At 34.7% G+C, this 12529-nt stretch overlaps 1 protein-coding gene and 1 long non-coding RNA gene across 4 annotated transcripts in view; one reads left to right on the top strand and one right to left on the bottom strand.

Moving 5' to 3' along the window:
* Positions 1–7859, bottom strand: part of LOC124460184 — a 44149-nt gene extending 36290 nt beyond the window's left edge. For 2 of the 3 annotated variants that reach the window (XR_006954122.1, XR_006954124.1), the window contains exon 1: positions 7264–7283. This is a non-coding gene — a long non-coding RNA (uncharacterized LOC124460184). Of the gene's footprint in view, positions 1–7263; positions 7284–7576 lie in introns of those variants that run through there. The other variant, XR_006954123.1, reaches the window with a different exon arrangement.
* Positions 7860–8020: 161 nt separating this feature from the next.
* Positions 8021–8472, top strand: LOC26530090. Its single transcript, XM_015178123.3, has 2 exons — positions 8021–8106; positions 8173–8472. Exons 1-2 carry the CDS (start codon positions 8022–8024, stop codon positions 8340–8342), a joined length of 255 nt encoding a protein of 84 aa, XP_015033609.2. The 5' UTR covers position 8021; the 3' UTR covers positions 8343–8472.
* The last annotated feature ends 4057 nt before the right edge of the window (positions 8473–12529 follow it).

Below are 12529 nucleotides of genomic sequence, written 5' to 3'. Positions count from 1 at the left end.
AATAGGCTATCTAGCTTTTACTTAAACCAATAGAACGGATCCTCCTCATAAGACTACATATATTAGTTTTAAAATTTCATTTAAAAGAATTAAATTTTACAGTACGTTTGCATCATTCAATGACGTCACAACATTTTTGTCTACAATTTAATTTGCGGATGGTATAGTAAACTAATTAAAGCTAAAATTTTATTATAATTATAAACTTATTGCTTCATTATATTTAATTTTATACCTATTCTCATTAATAAAACTAAATAACCCGATAAATATCTCAAAGGTTAATATGTGTGTGAGAATCTCTCAAGAGAATCAAAGATGTAAAAGAGTAAGAAATATTTTTGTTAATATCTTTTTAAATTACGCGGTTTGTGGTCAAAGGCAAACAGTTTTTTTTTTTTAATTCTAAGCAAAAGTCGCATGTAAGAAGAAACCCATAGGGCCGGGGTTAACTTCGGTAGCGCCCAAATTTGTGTACTCTAGAAAGTTTCTGTTTTTAATCTTGCCTTCCCTATAGCCATCAACGAAAAAAAAACATTTGATAGCTTAGGCTGTGGCAATCCGGCGCCTGTAGATTCTTGATGTGACCGATTTTGATGAAACCGCGTCAAAAGTAACAATGTTATTGATAAAAGTCCTTGTTTTCCACCGATTCCTATGGGAGCTATATGATATAGTCATCCAATCTTGATCAAATTTGGTACAGTCATTTGAAAGTATATTAAATATGAAACGAAATAAGTACTTTTAAGTCAATAATTTTCTACGTGGCTCACTTGACAGAGTCTCACACATATGTAAAAATAAAATAATTCGAGAACTTGAGAACAACAGTATCTATTATAGTTTAAGTAGGACTAGGTAGTGAGAATATGCGTGAATGAATATGTTTGTTGCGATATACGGAAAAGGTGAATTTCAGACAGTAAAATATATATAAAAATATATATCTGATACCTCGTAATGTGATTATCAAGAAATTTATTTTTATGTATAACTTATATATAACAAAAAATAGGTATCAATTATGCGACCTCTACTTTCAAGTAACACATTCACTTAAAAATATATTAGAGAAATTTTTTGACTCAAATGTTCGTTGCTTGTCATGTTATGCGGTCAATTGTTTATTGTTAACATGGTCATTCGCTCGCTCTCACTCTCTCTCTCTCTCTCTCTCTCTTTCCATTATCGAACTTATATATAAGATTGCTTTGGCTTGCTTTTGATAAATTTCTCTGTTCATACATACTACATATGTACGTACATATGTACATATATCCTAAGCAATTTGTGGCTTTGGCTAAGACTGCTGTCAGCATTTCACAATCAGACATATTAATCCGTTTTTGGTTGTCTATCATTCAAACAAACAGAGGCATAAAGACTGAAGCATTTAGATATGGAGGCAGAATGAAAGAATGCGGCGACTATGCTAAAGACTTTAAGTCAACTTTTGCAGCTGCAGACGACTAATTAGTGATGCTTGTTTAGATAGTTTGAACCTAAACAACTTAAGTGATGGAACAAGAAAAGATGCTTTCCATATTTTGTATACCCTATGATATGGTTATAAGCCTTTACATAAAGACGTAGACCTTGACAAGGACTCCTTGTATATATGATCCATAAATAATTTTATTGTTTGACTCCTGGTAGTCGTCATTGAAATGAATTAAGTGATGAAGTATTAAAAAAATTAGTAATAAAATAGATTAAAGTCTTGAAGTTACAAATTTTCTATCATCTTCTACGCTTGTTTAATAATGCCAGTCAACCAAATGGAAAATCTTCTCTTTTATCGTATACTCAGTTTGATAGATATATGTAGTTGGTAAATAAAAGTTATGGTGCAAGGGTATATACATTTCGATGAGCTGAAATTGTCATATTGGATTTGGCTTTGTTGCCTTTTGCTTTATGTTATATATTTCATTTTTGCAAAATGAGAGACAAAGCCAACCGAAACTGACTGACTGACCAACCAAACGACTTCATCAACAAAGCTCAGCCCGAGGACGAAAATTTCAATGCGTTTCTCAGGCTCCACAATAAAATAAATGTCCACTAAAAATGTCTGTGTGTTTGTGTGTTTCTGTGTGTGTGTCTTGAATGCCTTGCGGTGGGTGTGGCCATTGTGAGAGCACAAAAGAATTGCCATGTCTCAAGGACATAGTCGTGGTTGACTGCTCCACTCTCAAAGAATTGTGTGCGCGTGGATGGTGCAGGGGTATGTAGGAGACTCTGGCCGAAAATCGCTGCAAGTGCTTTTAAGTCGTTGTCAAATGCAAAAAGCACAATAATTCAAATTTATGACGCGCAATTGTGCTCATCTCTCCACACGCACAGCCCACTTGGCCATACTTTTTTGGATTTTTGGTTTGGTTTGGTTCGGTTCGGTTCAGTTTCGTTTGCTGATTTCTTTTGAGGGAAAAAGTTGTACGTGCGTCCAGCTGAGTGGGCGGCGGCTGCGTCTCATCATGAAGTATGTAAATTCACTAAGGACTGACACACAAAGGGAGAAAAGTAGCCATAAAAAATCTTTATAATTTGTGGTCTTTCACTGGACAATTATTTTGTCTCATGGTGTAGTAGGTGTGCGAATAAGTAAGGGGGTGTAGCAGTTTGAAAATTATCTGCTTTTGATTTACTGACATTTTCGAATCTTTCGCCATGAGACGTCGTAAAATTTACACAAGTCCATCGAAGGCTTTGGGTAATTGCATTTCAGGCTTGAAGGCCGGGAAAGTGAAGCATTAAAAAAAACCCACAAAATTGGAACAGGCTTTGTCTTGAATTTGACTTTACGTTTGATTTTTGTGACTTTAATTCAAAGCCTTTAACTTTATTTTTATGTGAGAGACAAGTAATAAAAAATGCTTCATGAGCTAGCTAGATCTTTCGGATAAATACTTTGCAATTTATTACAAAAACACTTTTTAGATTTCAATCGAAGATGAGATCAACGAGAAATGTGAAAGAACTGTCTCTTAAGTTAACCGGGTAGCAGACAAGAATTTTATAAATACAAAACTTGAATTCAGTATTTTACAAACACAAATCTTGCGCATTAGAATTAAAGTTTCACTCAACCAAGTGAAATTATTGCTGCAAAAAAAAGGACAATTTTGAAAGCTCATTCTCAATTAAAGCCAAGCCCTTGGCAATCGCAGACGACTTTCTCACTAGTTTCCTGTCTCTCAAATCCCCTCTCCTTGCCCATGTATATAATGCTCATTGTTTTTTTCACTCTCTCAGTGGCAATTATACTAATCTACATTTTCGCTTTATCTAAATTAAATCCGCATGTGAGCACACGCAACTGGACACCAGTCGCAGCAAACACAGACAAATGCGTTTTTCCGCCAAAATGAACACCCAAGGTGCGTAACGAAACACTTGAGCGTGTTACATAATTAACAATGAGATGGGCCGCCGGCTAAAGTAGAGAAAACCCAAATCCCCCCATCGCCACGACCCCTCGAAACGCTATGGCGAGAGATAAACTATAAAATAAAGCACAGAAAGAAACGGAAAAACAATGAAAAAAGATGGGGGTAAAGAAGAAAAAATGAAGCAATTGCGAGGCCAAATATCAACACATACTTGAGAGCATAAAACTGGTTTCTGTTTATGTGTGTATGTGAGTGGTTTTATTACCTGAGGTCCTGCCCTGTTAGCTGAATAATAGCCAGCGTGTCACATTGTCCTTAGCCGGTAATAATTTCCCCCGGCTCTCCCTCCAAAACACGTTCATTCTGCTGGCTATGTGGGACTAAATTAGCTGTGACGACAAGGCGACCGCAGCAGTGTGTGGAGCTTAAGATGCGGCGGTCTCCTTTTGGAGTCCTTGGTTATCATTTATAATGAGTTAATTACATTTAATACGCATGTACAACGGCCTGTTGAACATCAGAGCGCAATTAAATAAGCCCCAACCTCTGCCACAGGACAATAAAGGATAAGCTCAAGGTGTTGGCAAATTGAAGTAGTCTTTGCATTAAATAGTGTACTTCTTTGATAGTATTATGTGGGAACACAGAATAATTGTCGAATTTCACGAATTATGCAAAAAGCATAGCATACATTTAAGCGCACTTTAAATGCGAAAATTTTTAATACAAATTTTGATTGCATTGATTAAACTTACATATATTCCACAAACAGAAAATTGGTTTGTTTTTATTCTATCAAAATAGTGGCAAACTTATTTTTTTTAAACAAGGATATATTAAATTCTTAAATTTTATCAGAGCCACACATTAAAATCAGTGGCTAAAATCACGAATATTAGCAACTAAAAACCCGCAGCTGAATGTATATGCTCCAAATGCAAAAACTAATTAATGCATTTTGAGTTTTGGTTTTTCGCTTTTTGGTTGGCATTCAATTTTTGCTGTCCCCAAAAACTGTTATCCTCGGCCATTTGTAGATACTTTTGCCTCTGCTGCTTCTATTTATTATGAAATAAATATAAATCATCCAATTGGCATACGAAAAGCGAGAAAACCATGGACGAAAAATAATCGAAAATCCATGGATACTTTCAACTGCCATTTTTGTGGGGAAATGCACAAAATGGCATCAAATAGCTAATGTTCGTATATATGTGTGTGTGTGTTTGTATTTAAACATAGTGTCATACTATATCGAGAAACTTAATTATAATCGCCTAATGGCCTCAAGTATGCTAATCAATTTACAAAATGTTACAAAAACGAAAAATGTCAGTAAATATTAACACACATTATTACTACATGGAAGGGTTAACATTGATAACTAATTCTAGTGAGGGAATAAATGAGTGACTGAACAAGACGGGAGAACACACAAAACAACTGAATGAGCAAACGATTTACGAATCTACAAGAATAAATTATCATAGCAATTTATTCGAGCATTCATAATGAACCCTTCCACACACATATCTACATATATGTATCTATATAGTTTTAGTCTAAGTTTCTTTGCATGAGTTATTGCCAAAATCATCTTTAGTTTTAAATAATGCATAGGCGCCCATCCATGGGGGACACAATTTATTAATACCAGGACCTTTTGTTATAAAAATAATCATATCTTAAAAGAGTCTAAATTTCATAGTTTCAAGGTGAAGCGTATTGGTTTAATTGTCAGAACTATCAAAAGAAACATCGCCAATTTTGAAGATTCCTTGAGATTGAGGCATAATAAAAATTGAAAAAAATGTTATAATAAACCTATTTTCAAACGAAAAATGAGACATGGAATGAAAAATTTATTTGTAATTTATAATGTTTCTAGTTTTTTAGAATTTTTTTTTTTTATTTGAAATGAATAATAAATAGGACACAAAATATTTTGGTAGTTTCTATTGATGCTGTCTATCCGTTTAATTTTTTTCATAGAGTTGGGGAAACAATTAATTCTGTTATCCCTTTAAGTAGCCATGGGTATATGGGTATGCCTTTTCATATGCATAATTAAAACGATTTTATTCCTCCCTTGCTACGGCCCCTTTTCTAAAATTAAGTTATTATCCTTTGCTTAGGCTGAAAATTTCATTTTAATCATGCCAGCCGACAAGTTGGGCTTATAGTTTTCTGCATTTACTTGAGCTGTCTCTCTCTCTCTCTCTCTCTCTCTCTCTCTCTCTCTCTCTTTCTCTCTGTTTTGAGTGATTAATGAAGGTTAATAAAGAGGAAAATTTGTTACCGATTTGAGAGAAGAAGAGAGTTGGAATATAACTTAGAGATACCCATACATACATATGTATGTATGCACAAACGTATATGGATATAGTTATGTACATAAACCTAATTGAGGCTCGACAGTTTATGTGGTTGAGTAAATTTGATAAAACAGATACGACTTAATTAAGCGATTCATGCACATGAATTGAATGGATGGATTGAGTTTGTATAGTAGTCCAACACTAGGCAATAAAATGTAGACGATGACTTTGTTTTCAACGAGTAGCAAATGCGAGTGTATAATGTGAACACTTTTTATTTAATAAAATTTTCTTTTGAAAATAAGAAAATTATGGCAAGCATTCATTTTACCCTCATAATTCACAAACAGAGCGTATAATTGAAATATCGTGACTTGGCGCTCTTCTACACACTCATATAACATTTTCTTCATGCTGTATACCCTTTAATCGAAGTTTAACGGGGTAGGTTTGGCAAGCATCAAGTTTTATATCCTACAGACAATATGATTTAGGAAAATAATTGGATGAAACCCATAAAAATTGTACAAAAAACGTGTCACGAGTTGTAGATAGACACACTTTTGCTGAGTAACTAACTTGGCTATTAAACTAGTAGAGAACATAACTTAAAGCTACAGGGTATCACCGAATCGGTACAAGGCCCTTATGTGCAAAGTTCTTTTTTATTATTAAACAAGAAGAGAATGAGCAAACTAGAAGAAGAGAAGCAGCAGCCATTATAACTTTAGACATAATTTATGATAGCACTTGAGGCATTTCACTTCTTTTTTTTTCTTCTACTTTCTGCTTTTTTTGTGCCGTTGAAATACAAAAGCATTTCAAATTGCTGGCCATGTTTCTAAAATTTGCCAAATGTCTGACAAAACGAGATGTTAGATAAAGCGATACCGCAGATACGAATTTTGGTTTGCTATGTGTGTGCGTGACTGCTGATGGGCAGATTCCCCCCAAACTTGCCCCAACTCTCTGTCACTTATCTGGCAGTAAAAATCACGGAAATACAATGTAATACAGTTTGTCAAAAAGTTGGCAATGCAACACACTGAAGCTGAAGCAGCAGTAGCACATGCGAGCGAAAATCTTAATGATTTACCATAACAAAAGGCGGCATACAAAGTTTCCACAAATACATGTACGTATGCATATGTGTGTGTGTGTGTTTACATGTATGTACACACATTGTGTGTGCCCCAGTTCTTGTTGTCTATCATGATAAGGCATATATGTAAATAGCATTTAAGGCTATTTTAATTCAATTTACAATGGCCGACAATTCAAAAATTTATAAACTGACAATCTTCAGAACTTTGGCTTACAGCATTCGCCATAAAATATTGTTGCATTAAAGCAACATCAAGGTTTTTTAAATGGCGTAGTTATCAAAAATGGTAATACATATATTTCCCGATTTGTTGCCTAAATTAGTATTCTCTTTCAAACAGATAAATACAATCGAAGTAAATGTGCTTTTTTCACTTATTTGAGACAAATTTATAACTAGAGATCAAAAAAGCTCTACAAGTAGGGATAATATTTTAAGGACTTACATTCATATCTTGGATATAAATATTAATTTGTTTCGACAAAATATTTCAAAGATATTTGCCATTAAAATCAACATGTACTTTTTTATTAATTATTGTTATTTAAATTGATTAACCCATAAATGAATTGCGTTTGGAAAACTGGACACAGATTTCAAAATTTCCTGAACTTAAAATGTCAAGAAAATAAGAAAGTAACAAGTTTTTAAACTGTAAAAATATGAGTTCATTAAAAAATCGCAGATTCCAAGAATAATCAACAATTACACCGTGTAGAACTTAAGCCGTAACGGTAATGGCTATTTAAAGCTCTTACGTTTATTTGTAACAATTTATTAGCATATTCGAATCACTCTAGTTCAGTATTTGATTTTCGTAGTTCTAATTCTTTTGATCGCATCCATAAATATGGGCAAAATATTTAAATTTTTTTAACCATTATTGAGTTCTTTTCACTTTAGATATTTGCACGGAGTTGATTTTGAACAACACCTGGGAATATCATGAAGAGGAAAAAAAAAGTTCGTTTGTTCCTATCAATTCGGCCACATGCGGAGTCTTTCACTGCGAGAAACTGTACAACATGATTTGTTCTAATCCACATTGATATTGACTAGTGAAACGCCAAAAAATTATAAATATAAATACAATAAATTAGAAATGCTTTTCAATTGATTCTTTCCCGATCAATCAGTTCGTTTCGGTTTAACTAAAGTATCTTACAATAATTTATGGAACTTATTGTTAGTTCTATTTGAAATATGCGATTCGTCGGTGTAACAATCTTACTGCTCTGGTCTTTGCATTTTTCACTCGTAGATATGAGCTACAGCCCCGTACGCAGCAGTATGTTGAAAAACTATTCAAAGTCCAAAATGTTTATATTTTTTTGATTCTCTTCCTGGTTTTTAGGGGTATGCAGAAGAACGCGAGGTCGATACATGTGTAGACAGGAAAACACTTGGGGTTACAATGAATTGACACGCACTTGCTATAGGGTGCCCCAATATAAGCAGCCTTGCGGTTTCTTTGATGGCCTTAAAGGGTGCCAGGACTTCTGTAATCTACAAAAACTTCCTTAAACATTTATTAAGTTAGCTATAGATGGATGTCCCCATTAGTGCTGCCACAAACTTCGATTTAATTCCGTTTTTTTTTAATGAGTAATGATTTAGTTTTCAAAATAATATAGCGAAAAAACTGTAAACTGCATTTTGGCTATCTACAGACTATTTTGTAACATAACTTTCGAAAAGATTTTTTTACTCTGGCTACTTAGCTTTCATTCTTCTAGTCATGATTAAACATTCAGATCTCTAATAGTTATTGCATTCGTATTATCGCATAAACGGTTCATAAACCAACCGAGATCTTCAAGAAATGATCACATGATCCATACGTAAAGGTCAACAAAAATGTTGTCAAACTATTCAGGCCATGCACGGTCTATATTTAACTTCATCAAGAGCTCAATGTGTGTCTATGTACAAATATCCGAATTGTGTGTCCTTGGCTTGTCATTTTGCCTTTGTTTGTTGTCTGGTTTGTCGCTGGCTGCCGCTAATGAAACATACTTCTACCTCTTTATTTCCTCTTTTGTTTCTGCCCCTGTTGCTGCCAGTTGTTCCCTGTTCCCTCTTTTGTGCAGTATTTAGCTCATTTTGCACCCAAACCAACAAGCTTGGCTCAAGTTTTTGTGTCCTTCATTTTATTAGATTTTATTTGCTAAGCCTTTATTTGTCTTTTGTCGTTGTCGGTGTCGTTTAGACATTTTCTGCTTTTTCTCGCACTCTTCAACAACGAAGTGTCCAATTTTAGTTCTCAGAGATATTACTCACTGTGTAGTGACGACACACTTTACTCTTGAAACTAAGATTAATAATATTTGAGAAATATTTGAGAAAGTTGTTCTTCAATATCGATGGTCAAGGAAAAGGTGGTCAGTTTAGTTTGAAAGTTTCTCATAATTTTGAATGGTTTTTTTTTTGGTCACCTTGTTATTTTAAAATTAGCAGTTATTTTTTTGTTTTCTTTCTTAGGGTGATCAGTGTTTCGGTTACTTTACGTTTTGCTTTTAATTTCCGTTTCCTTTGTTTGTTTGTTCCATTTCATACTCGGCATTCGCCAGCCACAGTAAACAGAAAATTTTTGCAGCCGTCTTTCTTTTTGAGTTTAGGTTCACTCACTCTTCCCCCATTTTTGTTTCACTTCTATTTGCTTGCCCCTTTGTTTGTTAGTTCTATAGAGACGGGGGAAAAATTGTTTAGCTCAACTCGGCTAAAAGTGGACACATATGCCACGCTTCAAGAATGCTCCTCACTGTTTGCCATGGATTTTTTCTCTCTTTTTCGTTGCCGTCGTTTGAGTAAATTCGTCAAGTTTGTAAACACAAATTATGACAATTAAGTTGACTGCGATGAGTTAAATTTTTGTGCGCTTGTCTGAAAACTTTTCAAGCAACCAAAGAGAAATTTAAAATTTTCCGCAAATTTCATTAAATTTTTTCAGCCATCGTTTTCTGATGACAGCGAATTCGATTAAAAAATTTTCGCATTGCTATGACATTCTTAACCAGATGTTGATGATATTGAAAGGATGATGATTAGTAAGATGGTAATGATGATGTTGATAATGATGATAATGATGATGGTGATGATGCTGAGGTTGCTTAATTTTCATTTTTATGCATTCGAGTGTCAAAACTTTCTCTAGCTGCCAATTGCAGAGGTGAGTGGAGCGGGTTAAAGGGGTTGTGGCATGGCGATCATTCAGCAAAGGTGCAACCACAATTGTTCATTAGATTAGCAAGTTGGTGCCGGAAAAGTTTGTGCAAAAAGCTCAAATGCCACTTTTACGGCTGCTGAAGCACTTGAGTTGGATTGCTTTTTCTTTAGATTGGGTTTCTCTTTCGCTTTGCCATTCTTTTCTTCACATTGCAAGTATTTTATGAATTTTCTTATCAATTCAAAAGAGGCGACAAAAATTTACGTGCACAAAGTGGCAAGTTGTCAAACGAATACATATATATGTATTTGTATGTGTGTGTGTGTGCGTGGGGCAACTTTTTGGGTCTTCTCATTCTTTCACTTCCCATTTTCTCTTCTTGCCGTTTTTTGTCTCAATTTGTCATTGAAGTTGCCGCTGCTGAAGCCGATAAGAAAGTTTCTCCTGATATGTCAAGAGTATTGATGGTAAATGGCATTGGCATTCGTTTTTATCCCTTTGGGAGGAATTTGTTTTAAATTTTTAAAGCACTTGATTTGCTCCCGATTTTTTGTTTTTACTTAACTTAGCGCCACTGCCTAAAGCAATTAGAATGTCTGGGCGTAAGCATGGAAAATGTCTGGCTAATATCAATCAAAGTTTTGTTGTTGCGCCAAAATGCCATTAAACTTTTCTAGCAACGGAGAAAAGGAGAGAGGCACAACAGAAACAAAAAAAAAAATAAAAAAGGAAGCAACAACCAAAGCAAATTAGCGCAATTTGTGCAGCCATTGCAATGGCGCAGGAGCTGCAATTTATTTAAATACAACGGAAAATACAACCATCAAGCACCAGTGTAGTCGTAGAAGTCATGGAAAGAGGTAAAGGAAAGAGTGATGCAGCGGTGGAGGTGGGCGGGAGTTGCCGCGACATAGTTAACAATGTTTGGCTATGGCCAACGACCGAAAAACACAAACCGTAGCATACTTATATGGGCGCGTACGTTTTTCAAATAAAATTTAATGCCATTCGCAGGACGAGGGCAGCGTGGGTGCTGGGGTGAGTGGCAAGTGACTGTCGGGTATGTGGGACATGTGGTAAAAATGTTTGCGGCGCATAAACAAAAATTTTGCTGTTTTTGCTGTTGCTGTTGCTGTTGCCATTGCCATCGCTGCTACAGTGTGTGGGGTGTGCACTCCCAAGTGGTTGGTTGGGCAAGTAAAATTTGCTAAACCATTAACTAAACAGCAGAAAACATAAAACAAAATAATTTCAACTTAGTATGTATCTAAAGACCAGTGAATGCTCTTAGAAAAAGCTATGCAAATAATTGGCGAGAAAAACACAAAATTATTGTTTTCATATTTAAATTCAAAACTATTTATTTAACAACTATGCGAAATATTGAAAAAAAATTATGTATAAAATCAATTCTTATATAGTAAAGTTGCAAGACTTCAATAGATTCAGTTGATTAGTTAATGTATGTAATGTATATCGGTGTGCGGATTATGAAACATAATTTATGCATTTCGATGCACTCTACAAAACAAAAAAAAACAAAAAATTTTTAAAAAGACTTGACTATTTCTGTACTGCCAAAGCTTGCTTACAAATTTTGAAATTTTCCAAGGTAATCTGTGCACGGTGGAATATGCAATCGATACAGCATGTTGGCAATGCATAAAACAATTTGTAACGGAAATTGCAATAATTAACTTTAGTACTTGCTTGAGTGACATTGCGGTTGTGTGTGTGTAAACCAATGTGTATTTGGGGGAACCAAAATCCCATTATATTTGTTGTGTGTGTGTGTGATGGTACTATGAATGTTTTTTCGTCTGTCTTCCTAATTCAATTAAAATTGGCAACAGGAACAACAGCAGCGACTCATTACCCTATCCCTATATGTATGTATAGTCTGTATGTGTGTAAACTTACGTTTGTAGTGGTGTTAATGTTAACTGTCAGTACTTTTGCCTATCTCTGCCCGTCCAGCCCTCACTCTGTCTATCGCTTTAGCACTCTTTCATGCTGTTTTACGTCTCTCGCTTGTTTATTATGTAACTGCAAAAACATGCCAGCAAACATTCCAAATGCCATACATGTCCAACGTGTGCGTGTGTGTGTGTGTGTGTGTGTGCGTGTGTGTGTGTATGTTGTTGGCATAATCCCGTTGGGCTGTCCTATTTGTAAATGTTGCTTTAATGCATTTGTGCGCTTCGAAAATAATCGAATGGAAGTACTCGCACTTTTGTTTCAAAATTGGGTTTGTGTCTTTTCCATTTGGAGTTTTGAAACTTAACACAGGGCTGTAAGTACTTAAATTAATCTGGGACTAAAAAAAAATATGATGATTTCTTAATTGTTAATTATTCCAAACGAAGTCATTAAAAACTACGTTAAGAAATGGATTGATTAGTTGGTAGTTAACTTATCCACAAGTATGCATAATTCATATTCTGACTAGATATATGTACATATGTATCCTTGATGATTTAGTAAATTTTGTTTATTTTATTGGTTCCAAAATCTATTTCATTTCTATGTTGTTCAATAATAATCT

Source organism: Drosophila willistoni (assembly GCF_018902025.1).
Source record: "Drosophila willistoni isolate 14030-0811.24 chromosome 2R unlocalized genomic scaffold, UCI_dwil_1.1 Seg167, whole genome shotgun sequence".
In the NCBI taxonomy this organism is placed as follows: Eukaryota; Metazoa; Arthropoda; class Insecta; order Diptera; family Drosophilidae; genus Drosophila; species Drosophila willistoni.
Note: the sequence above shows the minus strand (reverse complement) of the source record. Positions and strands in the feature narration are given on the sequence as shown.

Bases quoted from the DNA above. Each gene is read 5' to 3' on its own strand.
- LOC26530090 (XM_015178123.3), top strand. From the start codon at position 8,022: ATGCGATTCGTCGGTGTAACAATCTTACTGCTCTGGTCTTTGCATTTT. The intron at 8,107-8,172 runs GTATGTTGAAAA...CCTGGTTTTTAG, and splicing joins CTACAGCCCCGTACGCAGCA to GGGTATGCAGAAGAACGCGA.